At 39.5% G+C, this 19956-nt stretch overlaps 1 protein-coding gene across 3 annotated transcripts in view; it reads right to left on the reverse strand.

Annotated features, from left to right (window-relative positions):
- Nucleotides 1–1056: 1056 nt before the first annotated feature.
- Nucleotides 1057–19956, reverse strand: part of STK3 (serine/threonine kinase 3) — a 280022-nt gene continuing 261122 nt past the window's right edge. For 2 of the 3 annotated variants that reach the window (XM_034763361.1, XM_034763360.1), the window contains exon 11: nt 1057–4278. In XM_034763361.1, coding sequence (XP_034619252.1) covers nt 4120–4278 — 159 coding nt within the window. In that variant the 3' untranslated portion in view covers nt 1057–4119. Of the gene's footprint in view, nt 4279–4327; nt 4482–19956 lie in introns of those variants that run through there. The other variant, XM_034763362.1, reaches the window with a different exon arrangement.

Here is a 19956-nt window from a genome sequence, read left to right on the forward strand (position 1 = left end):
GGGGGAGGGCAAGGGTGTTTGGAATTAGAAAGTTGGCAACCCTATCAGGAAGGGTTGGAAGGACTTGAACCTGCCAGGATCCCCAAAGCCTGAGGAGTGACTTCTGGTACATTTAAATATGCATTTAGATTTTTTTATTGTTTTGTTTTCTCTGCATGTTTTTATCCTTAAATAAATGTACCATGCTCTGGAAGAACTGTTTGGTCACTTATAAGCACTGGCTTACATTGGTCACAGCTCCTGGAGAGAAAGAAAAGCGTAGGGCTGGACATTAGTCAGGCTAGCATAGAGATAATCACAGTGCAATTGCAAGGGGGCAGCAAGGCTAACCCCTGGTCAGGAGATTGAGGGACGCAGGTCCCTGTCTAGAGAAAGGTGACGGATAAAGGCCTGAGCCCCAAGAGAGTATTCCTGGAGCAGACCATGGAGGAGGGAGGCAGGGAGCAAAGGTGCAGTTCCCTGAAATTATGACATGTAGCATCTCTCAATATTACCTCTCCAGCCTCCTGTATCTGGGGGATGGGATACAACAAAGTTTGGCTCAAGATCTGCCCCTTTCTTCTTCTGGGGGGAGAGGGAGGGGATCACATGTAGTGTGGTTACTCAAGCCCTAGCAATCTAGTAATGCCTGTAGACTGCAACAGCCCTGTAGGGAAGAGGCAGCAAGACAGGTCTAGCATATGGAGCTACAGTGCAAGAGAGAAACTACGTGAACTTTCACCCCCAGGGAACCTCTTTAATTCCCAAACAGGGGAGACTTGGGTTGATCTACTATTTATGTCCTATATAAACTATCCACCTCCTGCACCAGTATCCAGCTTCTCATGCCTGCATGGATACCGTGAGCTGGATAGGGTTTCAAAACCTTATTTTCAGAGGTGCTGAGTACCACTGACTTCAATTGGAGTTTGGTGTACTCAGCAATTCTGAAAGTCAGGCCCCTTGCACTAAAGGAAGCAATGTTTTGAAATTTGAAACTTAAAGCACACTAAATGAATGTCAATAACTAGTATTAACATGATTTAGCTTGAGATGGAGTGAACAACACCACACCCATAAGCGAAAAATAAGTTTTTATTCAGATGTTTAGTGATAAGTAATTATTTTTCAGAGATTTTTACGTACTAAACTTAAACATACAAAATGGAAAGCAAAAAAAGAAAATGCTGGGTTAAAATTTTACTGAATCTTAATGTGTCAATAGTTCTCCTGGATTTTCTGAAACACTTGATGTTACAATGTCTTATTTAGCGTGCTACCTGATTTCCTTTACAGAAAATGCTCATTCTTCAGTGGAGATAAATGTGATCATGAAAATGGATGCTATGATTTAGTAAATAAACAGGAGAAAAAAAACATAAAAGTACCCCTCTCTAATATAAAACCTATTTCTAGATTTTACTTCTTGCACATAACTAAGGTTCTGATCTAGTTCCCCCTGAAGTCTGAGAGGCTTTTCACTCATTGCATCAGGCATCAGAGTTATTGAATTTTATATTAGTTGGGGGATATCAAGTTTGGACAGAGAAAATTCCTGCATCTAAGTTATAATATCTCAGAAGCCATGAACTTCACCATCCCAGGTGGCTTATTCCATTTCCAATTTTCACCATGACTTTTGGCTTTTTTCCTGTGTATGTGTAAAATTCAGTTGGGTTGCTTCATTTGGCGAGAAAGTGTGGCTTGCAGGTAGATTGCAGATAGAGAAGGGATGCGCTTTATGCCCTCATGCCTTTCAGATGTCATTAGAAAAGCTCTAGCCTGCCTAGTGGCCTTTAACCTGGGCCCCCTCTGGGTAAGTATTACACACAGTGTGCACTAAATTGGAAAATTTTCCAGAAGGCACTAAGTCTGAACACAGTGTGTAATCCGATGATGCTACCACATACAAAACCAACATATGATATTTTTGGTGGGACAAATGGGAGAAAATATGGGAAGAGAAAGTTAGCAATGATGCAGAGAGGCTATAGTTGGATAATGACGTTAATTGCCTATAAGGCACATTGGGAAAGGGCAAATAAGGCTCTCTCCTTCTTGATGAATCTATGCTTTCCATATATTCTTTTCATATATTATATCTTTGCGTTTGTACGTACACATCAATGAATTTAAAGAAGAGATAAAGCAAAGAATTAGAAATTAATTTGAAACAACAGGTCTATATTCAGAAGTCTATGCTGTCATTTTCATAAACTGTATTAGATTTTACCATGCATCATTTCATTGTTTGTTTAGATGTGAGGCAATAAAATCACAATGTTGGGGCATCTTGATTTACTGTATGTTTTATGGATCTCTCTTAAGGGTTATTTCCTTCCTTCTTTTCAAAAGGCAGTTCACATTTAAAAAAAATTACGAATATACGAAGGTCAGTTGTTCTAACTGCCACAGTTAAAATGTATTTGAATTTATGATTTACAGGTTGGAATTACACACATACAAGTAGAACAAAAATGATAACAATGGCCATATACAACTCCAGAAAAAGAATTGGTCCCAGAAGGGTCAGACATATGTTGATCAGTTTAAAACTATTTTTTCCTTGTTTAGTTAGTCTGTATAAAAATAATGCATGGTTTCCAAGGCTCATGGTTCAATATAAATGGTCCACATCTGACTACAGTAAATGCCAAGAGACGCGAGATGTTTACTAACTTCCAGAAAACATGTAACAGAAGGATGCCAGTAACCATGGGCACCATTAAAATCTGTATAGCTGCATTTTGTAAGTAATTATCATTATGTCTGACTTCTAGGGAAATACCCGAATACCACAATAATGTTAATTAGGCAAAAGGCAAAAATTGTGGCAATAGTAATATTAATAGTGACCACAGTCGATGGTTCAGAAAGTGGATCACATTTTCATACAAATGACTGATGTATTTATTGCAATGTGATATATTTCACCTACCATATATTTACATGCATGAACCAGAGACAAAAAATGGACACGGATATTAACAAGAGCCTGGTTCTGCATTCCTTATGCACCCAAAACTCTTACAGAAGACAGTGGGAATTTTGAATGTTCAATGAATGCAGGATGAGGAATACTGCAAAGCTCTGCTTCTTTTGGAGGCTTATTACAGATTAATACAGGTTTTCCATTGATTTTCTTTGGCTTTTAAATCAGTGTCCCTTATAGCTACACATCTACAATACAAAACAACAACAAACAAAAACCTACTACAAACCAACCAGGTAAAAAACACTGGCCAAAAAGTGTAACTGTTGCTTCATTACAAAACTATGGTGCAGAATGATGTTTGAAACTGGTCAGAATGTAAGAATTGCAATAGCAACTAGAAGTATATACCATAGGTGTGACTGTACTTGTTGCTTCTCCTTCACTATAGAAAAATTAAAACTAAGTAGGCACTTGTTTCCTTCTATAGTAGGAGACCACTCAATGTGACAGAATTGGCCCTTATATGAATGTTCTCTAGTGTAGCAACTGTGTCACTCATTTACAGCCATAGGCCCTGATTCAGGACAGCACTTAAGCACATGCTTAACTTATCAATGTCAATGGAACTTGAGCACATGCATAAATGCTGCACTGAATCAAGGCTTTAATATAGCAGTGAGTTTCTTTTTTATTACATTCCCACGTTCAATTTAAACTAACCTGGCCCTGCTCTCCACCACAACTATCCTAATAACCCCTCCCCCCCAAGTTTCAAAAAATAAATGGGCATAAAAATAAATACAATCACCTATGAGTATATAATAAATATGCTACTAAATGGGAGAAAAATATATTGCAACATAAGGCCCTGTAGTGCTGTACAATCATGAAACACTTCAAAATATTCCAGGTATCCTAAACACTCTCCCATTGTACAACACAGTTACCACTAAACAGATTAAACTTCTATTACATTAAAAATTTGAAAATAGAAGTGTGGTAAATGCACAGAAGAGTTTAATTGTGTTCCACCGTCTTTGCTGAACACCATATACATGTTCTTTCACTGATCCAATTTTGCTTGGTTATTTTAGCACAATTTAAAGTTTTAAAAACACCTCTCATAACTATAGAATTCCTTCCGATTTACAATTTAACAAGTGTCCATGTTGACTACTACCATTATCTTTGAGAGTAAGACAAATTCAGAAATTCTGTTGTCTTCGTTTCTTTGCATCCATTGCATCCAGGATAGGCTGCCTCTTCGCTGTGTATCTTTGACGAAGCTCTTCAATTTCTCGTTCCATCATAGGGTCCAAAGCCGTTAACCTCATTTGCAATTCTTCTAAACTTAGGTTTTTTAACTGTAAACAACAAACAGTAAAGTAAAGCTGTTTAATAAAATTGCTTCCAACAACAAACAAAGATTGATAACTGTTAATACGAATCATTAGTTTAATTTACCTTGGCAAAGTGAAAACAAAGTATCGAAAATAGCAACTAGTGTAGGAGCGTGAAAGTACATATGTTCCCATTTACATCTGATACAAAGCAGTTTCTGTATACCCTGCAAATAGACATATACCTTGTATTGAATCAGTTAGATTGTAAAAAGCATGCATGCCAATTTATGGATGTAATTCTATGGATATGATGGCATCCAGGATAATTACCACACCCAATCAAAAACGACTGGTTGAGCTACAGTCTCCTGTGGAAACCCTAATACTAAGATAGACAACATCCACAAATAGTACTATGCCAGACAGTCAAAGGTACCTACTGATAAAAGGCTCTTGTATTCCTCAATGGATCACTGCCATATCTACACAGGGCAAACTGCCAACAGAGTGTATAAATAATACATGAAACAACATCCTGAATTCATGGGAAGGAGTTCGTTATAACCAACCTCTTTTCTTTCTAAGCATCACATTAACATTTTCTCAGAAGGTTGAACGGGTCATTAATTGCTCAGGAGTCCTTTAAAAATTAATAATAATGAGGCTATTTACAAAGAAATCGACTCATTTGCATCCTGACTGGTGTGACTAACCAAAGCTGAATTCTTGCCAGTCAGTGGGGCATTGCAGGCACTACTTTCCATGCCTCTGCTTGCCGGAAAGAATCCATAGTTCATAGTTTCATAACTGAAAACAAATAATGGTGAAGTTCATTTTTATTGCCCTGAGGCAACAAGATGTCTTTCTGCTCTTCACATTCCTGTCAGATTCCTTTTTGTGCCAACTGCACTTCACTGGTTGCGAAGATTATCACCACAGTTCAGATGGCAGAAGGAATTTAATGAATTACATAAAGCCCCATCCTAATAAGGGACAGTCTATAATTTGTCTGAATGTAAGTAAATGTTCTGACATGCTGAACAAACACACCACCTAACAATTGCCTAGGTCAGAAAAAAAAAATGAAAACACATTTCCTGAATCAACCTGTTTATTAGTCAATATTGAGTTCATGAATCCTGGGCAATTTTCCATCAATACAGTCTAATCTATTTTCCTTGGGGAATAAAATATTACTTTTGATCACTCTATCAGCATCTGAAGCATACAAATTAACAACACTGCTATTGCTATATACAGTCCATCTCCCTATGTTATGACTAGTAGTAATACACTATATCACACATGATAGTAAAGAAAAATGGAGTGTCAGAACTTTAATTAGACATAGAGAGAACTGAAGCAGGAACTAATAAAAAACCATAAACAAAAATCAGAGCAAAACAAGCAGTATGTCATGCAAGACAATTCTAGCATTAAAGTTTCTGTGAAAATGAGACATTACGGAAGAGTTACTGATTAGGGTAAATCCTACCCCTCCTTCCCACACCTCCACAGGGACAAAGGGTCCTGTGATAGCAGAACAGGTATAGTTCTGCCATTTCTTCAGAAAGAGGCAGGTGGAGGATACCTGTAGCCCCAAGCCAGGGTGCACACTCCAGTGTGCCTCGAACCAAGCTCTAACCAAAGGAGTCATTTGGGGCCAATAGATCTTCAACTATGAAAATCCAAGGCTGCAGCTGGCCACAGAGCACCCCAAATGTGCTCTGCAGCCTGTTGGCGAGGATTCTTTTCCCAGTTGCACATCTTGCTACTTGGGCTTCCACTGAGGGAAGGAGTGGCCCCTAAGCGATTAAGTAAATTCTAGTTGGATAAGTTGCCCTGCCCTACTCCCAGAAAGGGGTTGGGGGGAAGCGGTCACTATTGCCAGGCCACCAAGACACCCATTAATTTAGGGGGAAAGAGAGAAGAAGCTTCTGTTTTATTGTTTTTGTCAACTGTTAAATGGAAGTAGCATCTTAAAAATCATGTGAGTGGGGACATTCTTTAGGGAGCAAGATTGGGATGGGTGTTCAATGTAAAGGGATCTAGGGTACAATGTAGAGGGTTTATGGTCCTAATAGGCACGTATGCAACTGACTCCGAAGAATTGCAGGAGCTAAGGGGGCACAGGGAGTTCCTATTTTTCTAAATTCTCCTTAACTCTTCTTTTTGAAACTCATTTGTGAGAGGTTGGAGAGCTTTGGAGATCCATGGAGAAGTGAAGGAACTACATCATGGGATCCAAGTATAATTTCTTGCCTGTAGGGTGTACCTTTTTTTTATTACCTCACCCATCTTGTCTCTCTAACATCCTAGGACCGACACGGCTACAACAACACTGCATACAACTATCATTCTGACCTTTATATAAGCTTCCTTGGTTAACTCAAAGATAATTACTTCTTGGCTTCCACCTATACTAAAGATACTACATAGCATACCTAACAACCTGCCAAGGCCCAAACATGTGATATGACATGGGACAAAGCTGCTAAGTGTGGTACATAAAAAATTAGCCATGCAGGAAACTTAAAATGCTTTGGGATTTGTTCCTTTAGGGTAACTAACTTTCTATTGTCTCAGTAACCTGGTTCATTATATCTGATGCAAGCAATTTTCAACAATGAAAGTAAGGGAACACCTACATTGTGTGGAATATAAGTAACTGTGGGATTAAAATGAGTGACATCCCACAAAATGAAGTATGCTGCACATTATGTTATTTTTAACACATCATTGATGTCTCACAGAGGTCTTTCAACCTCATTTTATTCAAAAGTAATTCAGTTTACATAGTTTTATTTTGCTTCCCTTTTTTTAAAATGATGGGAAACAGTTCATGAAATTTCCCTCTGTTTGGGTAAAAAGCAAACTGAATGATCAGCAAAGTCTAGAGATCAACTGACGGAGGCAGAAAAAGGCTCTTCTATCAAGATTACCATCAACATTATTTATACAGGATTAGGCAGAAATCCTGTTTTCTGTTGAATAGAGTCCTGTGTGATTAAGCAGTGTATTGCTCTACCCGATAACAAAAATTCCTTGAGCAATTACTTTACAGTGAAAAAACTCCAAGAAATTGAAACCATTCTAATTTTGCACTACTGTTACAAGAGGGGACAACTCTGAATGGAAAAGACTTAAATTTTGCAAGATACTAATTAAAATGTAGTTAAACAGGAAATATTTCCTTTCGATTCCAACTCTAAAAGCAATGGAGGTGGATGCTCTTAGTTTAGTTCTAACTGCAAACAGCTCACAATTTAAATCGCCATAAATAATTTACCATGTAGTTTGCTGTTGAGAATCTCCTAGGGCTACCAACATCAGCAGGAAGAGAAAGGAGTTCTTACGCATTGAGCCATGAAGGCCATCGGAAACTAAAAAGCCTTTAAATTACATTTTGATAGCTTTTAAAATGCTGATAAGCTCTAGGAGCTCAGTAATCAAGACAGGCTTGTCTAGCTTCTTAAATCTGAGGACAATAGATTGCTCATTTCCCACTAGGGTTGCCAGGCATCCGGTTTTCGCCGGAACGCCCAGCTGAAAAGGGACCCTGCCGGCTCCGGTCACCATCACTGACCGGGCTGTTAAAAGTCCGGTCGGTGGTGCAGCAGGGCTAAAGCAGACTCCTTCCCTGCCCTGACTCTGCGCAGCTCCTGAAAGTGGCCGCCATGTCCGACTCCTAGGCGCTGGGGCGGCCAGGGAGGCTCTGTGTACTGTCCCCACCCCCAGTGCCAACTCCACAGCTCCCATTGGCCAGGAACCATGGCCAATGGGAATTACAGGGGCAGTGCCTCTGGGTGCGAGCAGCGCGCACTGCACAGAGCCGCCTGGCTGCCACTGTGCCTAGGAGCCGGGGCAGACGCTTGCGGGAGCCGCATGGAGCCGGGGCAGGCAGGGAGCCTGCCTTAGCCCCGCTGCACCGTTGACTGGGAACCGCCTGAGGTAAGTGCTGTCTGGCTGGAGCCCACAGCCTGAACACTCTCCTGCACCCCAACTCCTTGCCCCAGCCCTGAGGCCCCGAGCCCACCCTGCCTCTCACACCCCAACCTCTTGCCCACCCCGAGACCTCTCCTGCACCCCAAACCCCTCATCCCTGGCCCCACACCAGAGCCCACACCCCCAGCCAGAGCCCTCATCCCCTCCCACACCTCAAACCCTGCCCCAGCCCAGTGAAAGTAAGTGAGGATGGGAGAGGGCAAGTGACAGAGGGAGTGGGGATGGATTGAGTGGGTGGCGAGGCCTTGGAGAAGCGGTGGGACAGGGGCAGGGCCTCAGGGAAGGGGCAGGGAAGGGGGCAGGGCAAGGGTGTTCAGTTTAGTGCGATTAGAAAGTTGGCAACCCTATTTCCCACCAATCCCAGTAAAACTATTTTTTCTTTTCCAGGATTGTCTGTCCACAATCCAGCAACTGATGGACTGAATCCTCTTGCTGCTAACTCTCTGTGAATGGGGATTCTGGTAAAGCATTCACCCCCCTGCTGTAACACTCCGGAATGCTAATTAGTTTATCATTTGACTGTGGTAAACAGCAGTCCAAATTAGTACAACTTGCAACATTAGAAATGTATCGTGTGTGTGTGTACACACACGCACACACACACTTCTAATAGGGAAGATGTGGACTTGTAGACATGTAGTCTTTAAGAAGAAAAATTAGCATGTAGGATATTTTTTCTTTTCTCCTATATGGCTACTCCAATAGCCACAGGGAAAGTCGCTAACCATTCAGAAAAGCAATGGGGAGGGAATGAAGGAAAGAGGTCTCCATGGTGAGATTATATTAAATAATCTATTCTACAGCATGAAACACTCTCAAGGCACATTACTGCCAAAAACAAAAACAAAAAAGCAAACAAACAAAAAAATTAGAGGGCCAGGGCCAGATTCTTGGCTCTGTTCAGGCCATTTTGCTCTGTTCCTTTTGGTGCAAAGTAGCCAGATTTTGGCTGTAAAGAATTCTCCTTGTGGAAAGCAATCGTCTTTGATGTAATGCAACTGACACCAGTTCCTACACCAGCTTCCTCCCCTCCCTGGCATAGGGGGCATGCTGGTGGAAGGAGGTGTCAGAATCAGAGCCTGGTGGAGGGGAGCTATGCTACACCAATCTTCTCATGGTATAAGGTCCCTTAGACTGCTTTAAGACAGGGTGGGGCTGGCCAGCAAAGAGTCACAGAGCCATAAACAGTTCCCTAAACACTCCCCTTCATCCTGAGCTGAGTGGAGTATCTAGCCCTAGCCCAGAGCATTTAGTGAAAGTGTGCATTGTGGACCAGGACATTTCTATCTATTTTTTCCACTAGGGCATATGGCTTTTCCACCCACAATTCAGCTCTAGATTGCACTGAATGTACATTAAGTTTTATTGTGCAGAAGGAAGATCTTTTACTTTGTAGGCTTCCAATAAGCAGTGTTACGCACTTTGCAATGGAACTCTAGAGAATCTTCTTCCCCTGATAGTGGATTGGATGAGCCACACGAAGGGCATTTGTACAAAACATTTGGTTTGCTTTTAAATTCTTATTGCTTTCTGATGTCCAATTTATGCCAGGCTCTCATGTTAATGGGATGGACTGGGACAGGAGGATAGTAGGTTAGTTTCTAGACATGAGAAAGGTTGTTTTAACCTTGGTACCACTAATTTGACAGTATCTTTAAACTGCTTCATCTCTGGGAAAGACAGCTCTGGCCGCATCCCATATATTCCCCCCAGCCAATATGTCATAGGAGTTTGGAGTAGAGAAGGGGGGGAAAGGTGGCACACTGAATCTTGGGCTTTGCAGACAGGTGGCTAATTAAATTACTTTGCAGAGGGCTGCAAATTTGCTTGCATCTGCCTTGGTCTCCCAACTTGTTTGTGATAGGCTCCAAGAAAGCCTGTGTACGTTTACTGCCCACATAGAGGCAGAACATTTGAGAGGGATCCAGGCAGAGTAGATTCTACTGGAAACCCCAAATGCTAACCATTCTGTGACTCCCTCTGTACTTACTGTCAAGAGAACGCAGTGGATCAACTACTGGACTAGCAGGGTCTCATGGGAGAAAAGGCTCTGGTTTTGTTTTTTTGATATTTGGAACAATTGAAGAGCTTGAAAAAAGAGACCTTCAAATATTATTTGTAACATTCATGTGTCAGAAAGGTTTGGGCATGATCAAATTACAACAGGAGCCAACATTTTGATGAAAATTGGTACAATGTGTGGCATAAAATGATAGAACAAACAAACAGTCTATTTTATTAATAATTGCATTGGATTCTGAAATTAAACACAGGAGGTAGGAAGGCCTTGAGCAGATTTGAAAAGATACCAATTCAAATACAAAAGAGCTTTTCTAAAGCCCTGAACAAGCGCAACTTGGGTATTCTTCCATAGTTATTTAGCTAAAGCTTCAAAATAAAGATCCTCACATACCACAACAATACAGGGGATCTTCATGCAAGGTCACGCAGGAAATCTGCAGCAGAACAGAGTATCTCGAATCCCAGGCTTGACCATCCTTCCTTGCAGGATGATGCTAGCATGGAACTTCAACCTTCTTTAGGTGCCACACCAGAGTCTGAAGCCCTTCTCTCTAAACATTACATCTGCCAAGAGACAAGGACTAATCGTTCGCCAAGCCAAGGAATTTCTAAGGGTCACTGAAGGGAAAAAATAACCAAATTCTGGGTTTTTGTCAAAATCACCCCCATCACTTAAAAAAAAAATGTTCAGGGACAGGCCTCCAGCCACCCAAGGGTTGTTCATGCATTCTGTTAACTTGTCCTGTATGTTATTTTTTATGTGGATATCCTTATTATCAGGGTCTCAAAAGATTTGGGGATCAGGTAAGTATCCAATTACCCAAAGCTACAGAGATAGGCTGTATGGCATTGGACAAGCTGGCATTTCCTTAAGGCCTTCACATTCAACCACAGGAGGAGCATCAGTAATATAACCTGGGGATTATGAGAGCCTGGACCACACTTGGTAGTTCTTCAGACAGAAACAGGTACAATCTCCTTGTAGCTGAAGGCATTTCTAACCACTGTTGCTATCTGTATTTACAGGAGCAGTGATGAGTCCAATATAAGCCCAGGACTGTGCAGTAGTGTGATTTCTGGAGTATGGAAATCCTCAATAGAGGGTGAGATCAGCTCCTCATAGTGTTCTTCTCCTATTAGCAACATCACCTGTTTTACATGGATTAATCTAGAGCCTGCTGCTTTTCATCCAGGTTTTGCGTCTTTTCAGGCACTAGTTCAACTGTCTGACAGCAAGAACCATGTCTGTTACGGAAATGTAAAGTTGTGTGGTCACTGGCCTGCAGTGTCTTATGACTTCCACAAGTCATTTTTTTTTAATATATATATTTGTGAAGAGATAGGACTGAACTTTGCAGGATTCAACATATTTGGTCTTGGGGAAGAGGAGCAATTGCTCATTATGAATAGCTGGGATCCACCTGAAAAAAATAAGTGAAGCTACTTTAGTACTGCACTATCCACTCCTGCTAGGTCTTGTGAGGAAGCAACATCTCAGCAAAGGCGCACGAGAAATCCAACAGTGTGACCAAAAAGATTATCCATAATTGTTACCAAAGTATTCTCCTTGCTATATTCCACAATAAACCAGATTGTTAAGGGTCTAATATGTTGATAGAAGACAGTGGTGTTGATTTTGGTTGCTACTGTCTTCTCAATGATTTTGGCCAGAAAAAAAGAGTCTCGACACTGGATAGTAGTTGGCAAAATCATGGGCATCAAGTGTTGGTGTCATGTGCCTTGGACTATGGCACACTTCAGCAAGGTCAGAAGATTGTCTTCTCTGTAGAAAACATTGATTTTCTTGGTCATTAATGGGCCCAGCCATTCTTCACCAGCCATAAGGAAGTGGGATCTCTCTCTTCACATAGTGACCCCAGACATCCCTCAGAACTTCCAGGGCTTCCATTTGTGTGATTGGATCAAACTCTCAAGGAAAGTGAAACAAACATCATTTATCACTGTTCTAATATAATGTCTTGGGTCCCACCAGAACCAGCTTCAACTGGGTCAATGTTTTTTTCAACGAAGCAGAATGAGAGCTCTTTTCAGTGAGTAATTCTTCCCTCTTTGGCTGGGTGAAGGTAAGCTGCCAGATTGACCTAAACTATTGCATGTTCTGGAATGCAGTCCCAGGTGTTTGCAGTCCTGGACAAAAGCCACCTGGAGTAGTTCAGGCCAAAATGGGAAGTGTGCAAATAGATATACCTTCTTCCCACAGGTATTAGAACTCTCTTGAAATAAAAGCAGTAAGAGAGAGCAGTAAAGTGGCACCTAGGTCCCATTTTCAGAATCAGTAAGCAGCAAGCATTTCAGTGTGCGGATCTTGGCTGCTGGCTTGTCAGCAGTTTCTGGCACAAGACCCAGACGTGAGGAGGTGCACCCTGGCTGTATGGTGCCCCTCAGCAGGTCACATCATGCCATGATTGATAGTGAGGGGGCCTGGGAGACAGGAACTGGGGGGAGAGGGGTCACTTGATTCCACTGGCCAGTATATATCGAGGGCATCCAAACTTTTCAGGGGATGAAAGCCACAGTTTTGGGGGATGCAGCCCACTACAGTCTTAAGCCACCCTTGACAACTAACAGGTAAATAAAAGCTCTAGACCTGTGATGTTTTCAATATGCTAAAATTAGATTTTATTAATAGCTTTCATATTGCGTGAGTTATGGGAGCAACCTTTCAGTCCATCAAATTAAATGATGGGACACTGCTGTTACACTGGTGAGATGAAAACAAGAAAATGCTTTTTCAGGGTTTAAATTGTTAATAAAATAGATATTCAAATAAAAAATAATCTGTATAAAGTTTGCTATGTTTACTTGAAAAAACACATACTTCCTAGCAACTGTTTAAATGAATCTTACAGATGCTACATGCCTTATTAAAGGCCTTTGATTGAAAAAATATGGCTTGCTAATACTGTATTCTGAGTCATCTATTTTCCCATCTGCTAGCAATTCTTACAATATGAACTATCAACAGAATGGCTAACAACAATAATTTTCTATGGCAATTGCAACAGTGGGTTGCCTATAGCACTTTCTAAGATTTAACCAGTGCATGCCTCAGATTGTTTTATGTTGTTAGTGGCCTCAAGTAACAGACACTCTTCCTTTCTCTCCATCTCGCTATTATAGTTAATTCCTTTACTTCTGTTGAGCAGAGTCTGTTTTTATTTTACAGAGTGTGGTCCACTGAGGACTCTATACTCATTTCTACCAATATTAAAGACCAGATTTGAACCTGAGTCTAAGAGGTTAAAGGTCAGCCTGTTTATCTTTTTCTCTAATGTCCAAACCTAGTGCCAAATCCTGCTCACCTTACTCACAGAAGTAGTCACATTGGTCTTGGCTGCACAAGGATTTTTTCTTTTCAGATTTTCCACATTTGCTACCACCAGTAGCAAATGCTGGGAACACGGCAATGCTGGGAACACGGTGTAGGCAAGACGCCAACAACTGCTAGCATTTTAGCACTGTATCATGTAGTCCTGCTCTGAGCAGGGTCAGACAGTGTGCTGCATGAGATACCAATGGCCACTTGGAGCTCTGTCTACACTGGCATTCCCACATGATAATCAGTGGAGCTGCACCAGCACTGGTGGGAAATCTTAGGGGGGGGGGGGGAAATGTAGACATAGCCATTGACTTTGATGGGTTTGAAACACTGGTGTCACTGAAGGCATAATTTGAAAACATGGGGTTGCATAGGTGTAAACAAGGACCTAATTTACCTCACTGAACTTTTATTATGTGAGATAGAAAGAACCCTGGCTTGACTGTCAAAGCCCAAGCTGAGTTTGCAGGACTGGCAGTTAAAATAAACATATTTTTATTGACAGACAAAACACTGAGGCACAATTAACAGGGGACCCAATTTATGGCATTTTTACAATATAACTTCTCAGGGTAGAGCCCCCATTTTAATGTTCCATGCTTAATTTCTGTATTCAGAGGAACAACCCTTCCTATTCATCAGACTAATACACCTCTACCCCGATATAACATGAATTCGGATATAACGCGGTAAAGCAGCGCTCCGGGGGAGGAGGGGGGCGGGGCTGCGCACTCCAGTGGATCAAAGCAAGTTCGATATAACGTGGTTTCACCTATAATGCGGTAAGATTTTTTGGCTCCCGAGGACAACGTTATATTGAAGTAGAGGTGTACTTTAGAACGTTGAATGCTAAAAACAGCATGTATGGAAGCTACATTGATAATCATCCTTTTCTGGCTCTAGATTGCTTTTCTGTAGCTTTCTCCAAAGTGCTGGCCACCAGGGGAAGAGCTGGAGTTGTTTTCTACAATACCTTATGTGTAATATTACAGCTGTGTGCACCTATGCTGTACACTACACATACAGTATCTTTAGCTGAGAAACAGCAGTATTGCCAAACCCAAGTATTCACAAATATCACACGTTTGTGCTGCCAAAATGAGATTTTTAAAAATAATAAACGTTGGGTTCTTTTTATTTGCCTTTTGGTTTTTGAGACTTAGCAGTACACTTGGGTCACATTTTCAAGCCTTCCTCTGCAACTCTGAAAGCTTGGAAACTTACTATTTTTTAAATAATGAAAGTGGAGACCCTCAGACTCTGGTGTGTTTTTTTCAAGCTGAAACACCTAAAGTCAAGATTTATCACTAAATATCACAGAAATCACAATAAAATCATAAGTGTAGTCTAATGTAGTGTAGTTGCATGCAGCTCACTGCTAACACACATTAAAAGACAGAAGCTTTATGTACCGTTTTATATACCCTATGGTATCTAAATATCATTTATACTGTGCTTATCACCCTGAAGTGAGTGCCACACAGTTGGGAGATTTGTAACTTTCACTAAGAGGGATCAAGGGAACCTAGAAGTGGTTGCGTATGTAAGTAACATACATTGCAAACCCATGTCTGTAGGCTACTGTGAGACATTAAAATAAAGTAGACTTGCTCCTATATTAACTCCAGTTGTCTGCCTCCATCATAGCATTAACATCATATAGCACTTATCATCTAGATTCTCGCACACTTAGTATAACTACAAAGCTTATGGACAAGATATTTTAAAATCAGGTTAAGTAATAAAAATCCACTGTTTAAATCACTTTGGGATAAATTCTGCAGTATGCTGAAAATTTAGCTTTTAGTAACTAACTAAATTGCAAGGGATACAACTGAGTTGCTCCAAAGGGAAGGTACAAAGAGGTACAAGATTTAAGCAAAATAGGAACCACTCAACTGATTTTGCTCTTCCACTTATGTACAGTATATTAGATGCTTACTTTTGAGTCTGCTGAAGCATGTTATTTTGATTTTCTATCACCCTTTGTTTAGAACTGCATTGTCTATCACAGACATTTTTCAAAATGACTTTTTAGCATTACAGTTTTATGCCTCAAGCAGAAATTCAAAGTATGAAATGCCTTGAGCGAGCACTAGGCTTACAAACTGAACTCTGCACAACAATTCATGTGATTATCTACATCAGCAATCTCTTAAGGTTTTTTGGATACAGTTTCAACAATGTTTTGAAAGTATTATACATTTGTGCACAAAAACTCCAAACAGAGGAAATTATTTAAAAGGTCTGTGAAAACCCTCCATCCTGATACTCAGATCATAATACTTAACTTTGAGATACACACATAGCTGCTATCAAAACCAATAGCAAAAGCAATTATCATACCTGATATGAAAATATGTAGGATTTTCTCTTAGAATTTTATTATGGTATATCTAAAAAAAGTACAACAAACTGTTCCAATAACTTAAAGAAGCAAAAGATAACAAGTTTTAAAGAAAACAATCAAGAATTAAGACTAGAGAACCATCATTAATTTAGATAGCAATTCTCCAGCCAGACATCTTTAGAGAGTTGGATGAGTATCATCACAAAATAGCATTTTATCTCTGTTAGTGAAAAAATTAAAATCTCTTTCTCTCTCTAGGGCATGCAGTGTTGTTGCCATCTCAGTCCAAGAATTTTTGAGAAACAAGACGGGTGAGTTAATATAGTTTATTGGACCAACTTCTCTTGGTTGAGAAACAAGCAGCTTGGCTCTCTCACTAAGAGAAATTGGTCCAATAAAAGATAGTACCTCACTCACGTTCTCTCTCTAGGGCAGACATTTTAAATTTTCTTTCAATGTCCTCAGCTATTAGCTCAGCTGTCACCACTACAGTTTAGTATAATTCTTTATGTGTTTATAAACATACCCTATCACAGTTCAGTGAGTTGCTGTGATCATTCAACTCTGTGAATAAACATTGCTATCCAAAAGCTCTTTGGGGCTGATGCATTTGCTTTTGATTTATAATGAGTGGGACATTTGGTTATAAGGATCAGATTGGTAGCCATTTTTTAAATTTTCTATTGTTTTCAAAGGTGGAAAAGATTTTCACACCCTTTTAAAATGCCACTCATCCACATGTAAATGCATTTTATAAACTGACTTACCAGCCTTATCATAACCTAGTAGAGCCTAGAAGTATTAATTCTGTCTTTGCAAACAGAGATTTCGGTTTCACACACTTCTGATTTGGGAAGTTTACGGCTTTATAGCTCTTCATGTAGTGAACACTATTATTAAAATAGAAGTTGCCCAAATCAAATCTCATCAACAGCTGTTGGACTGTAAATTCTTTGAAGTTAGGACCATTTCTTCATGTATGTTTTATACATTTTCGAGTACAGTTATCACACAGTATTTCTACTTTACAAAGAAATGTTGCATTACCTTCCCCCCGCCCCAAAGTCCTAGAAATCAATTTAAAAAAATAGAAATTTCCACCCTATTTATCTGTTTTAATATTTTGAAAATACAGTAATTATCTAGAATCTAATTAAAGTTATAAAGAATCCAAGATAAAATTCTAAGGTTTAAAAGAAAACTAACCAGTTACTAAAGACACCTAAGGATCCATGTACTACATATGACATTATTTAAAACTATATTATTTAACTTTCACTAATAATTCAATTTTGATTAAGAAGTTGGATTTTAAAAGTAGACAGGAAAATTTAAACAGATTTAAAAATCACAATTTTTTTGTGACAACAAAATTTCAGTCCCTTTACACCTACATATGCCTCAAAGTTGGTATTACTGAAACCTGATGGAATGATTAGCATGACTGGAACATTAAAATCAATGGTTATAATCTATTTAGGAATGATTGCGTGGGCAAAAGGGGGAGCGGCAGTCTATGTCATAAATGGCATTACCTGTTTCCAAGTTACTGATAACTTGGAAAAAATTATTTTGAATCCTTATGAATCAATGACCTAACAGATATAGCACAAGATGGGGTATGTGTGTCTGCTACAGATCACCACATCACACTCGGGAACAGAATGATCATCTTTTTATGCACCTCTCTACAATGTGTATGAAAAAAAGATTCATGATCATGGGGAACTTCAATTTGAGCGACATATGTTAGAAGTCTGATGCTGCTAGTACTAAAATATCCTTGGAATGTCCAAACATTACAGATGACAATCTCCTAACTCAAAAAGTGTTGTATCCCACATGGGGAAATTCTGTATTAGACCTCGTTTTCACACATAAAGATGAACTGATCACAGAACCAAAAAATTAATGGTAATTTAGGTACAGGTGATCTTGATTTTATCACAGTTATGAAGTGTAACAGCATAAAGTCCAGAGCAGTAATATATATATATATATATACACACACACACACTTGGTGCTTGAATAGGGCCAATTTCACATAGCTGAAAACAATTACCAGCCAGATCATCTGGGAGGAAAATGTAATCAGAAAAATGTGAAAGATAATTGGGAATAATTTAAAGAACACCTTACCAGATGCCCTAAAAGCTACAGTCCCACAATTGAGGAAGAAGGCCGTGCTGGTTAAAAAAAAAACAATCTGGTTTAGAGAGGAAGTGAAAGCAGCTATAAAAATGATATATAACAAATTAAAGAAAGGGGAAGCTGATAATAATGAATATAAATCAGAAATTAGGAATTGTAGAAAAAGGATAAGGGAAGCAAAGGGACACAAGGGGAAATCTATAACCAGCAGAGTTAAGGACAATAAGGAGTTTTTAAAATACATTAGGAACAAAAAGAATCCCGACAATGGTATGGGTCCATTAGTAGATAGAAATGGCAGAATTATCAATAATAATGCAGAAAAATTCAATAAATATTTCTGTTTGTATTTGGGGGAAAAACAGATGATATAGTCTCATCATATGGTGATAATACTATTTCCATTCCACTAGTATCTCTGGAGAATGTTAAACAGAGGCTACTAAAGTTAGACATTTTTAACTCATCAAGTTTAGATAACGTGCATCCAAGAGTTTTAAAAGAGCTGGCTGGGGAGCTCACTGGACCATTAATGTTGATTTTCAATAAGCCTTGAAGCACTGGGAAAGTTCCAGAAAGCTAATGTTGTACCAATTTTTAAAACACGTAAACAGGCCGACCAGGGTAATTACATGTCTGTCTGTCTGACACTGATCCCAGGCAAGATAGTGGCGTGGTGATATGGGACTCGATTAATACAGAATCAAAGGAGGGTAATTTAATTAATGCAAACTAACATGAATTTATGGAAAATAGATACTGTCAAACTAACTCGATAACTTTTTTTGATGAGATTACAAGTTTGGTTGATAAAGGTTATAATGTTGACTTAGACGTCTTTAAGGTGTTTGACTTGGTATTGCAGAACATTTTGATAAAAAAAGTAGAATGATATCAAATTAACATAGCACACATTAAATGGCAAGGATTGATTCTTGGCCCTACGGTACTCAACATTTTTAATCAATGATTTGGAAGAAAATATAAAATCACTGAAAGTCTGCAGATGACACAAATTGGAGGAATGGTAAATAATGAAGAAGATGGGTCACTGATTCAGAGACATTTGGATTGCTTGGTAAATGTAGCATAAGCAAATAATATGCGTTTTAATAATGCTAAATGTAAATGTATACATCTGGGAACAAAGATTGTAGGCCATACTTCAAGGTAGAGGACTCTATCCTGGGAAGCAGTGACTCTGAAAAAGATTTGGAGGTTATGGTGGATAATCAGCTGAACATGAGCTGATTATCCACCATCCATCACATGATCATGATGCTGTGGCCAAAAGCGCTAATGCGGTCCTTGGATTCATTAACAGGGGAATCTTGAGTAGGAGTAGAGAGGTTATTTTACATCTGCGACCACTGCTGGAATACTATGTCCAGTTCTGGTGCACACAATTCAAGAAGGTTGTTGATAAACAGAAGAGGGTTCAGAGAAGAGCCATGAGAATGATTAAAGGATTAGAAAACATGCCTTATAGTGAGAGATTCAAAGAACTATAGCTATATATCTTAACAAAGAAAATGTTAAGGGGTAACACTTAAAGTATAAGTATCTCCATGTGAACAAATATTGAATAATGGGCTCTTCAATCTAGCAGAGAAAGATATTTGGCTGGAAGTTGAAGCTAGACAAATTCAGACTGGAAATAAGGCATACATTTTTACCAGTGAGGGTAACTAACCATTGGAACAATATACCAATGGAGGTGATGGATTCTCCATCACTGGCCATTTGTAAATCAAGGGTGGATGTTTTTCTAAAAGATCTGCTCTAGGAATTATTGTAGGGAAGTTCTATGGCCTGTCTTATATTGGAGGTC

Source organism: Trachemys scripta, chromosome 2 (assembly GCF_013100865.1).
Source record: "Trachemys scripta elegans isolate TJP31775 chromosome 2, CAS_Tse_1.0, whole genome shotgun sequence".
NCBI classification, from domain to species: Eukaryota; Metazoa; Chordata; order Testudines; family Emydidae; genus Trachemys; species Trachemys scripta.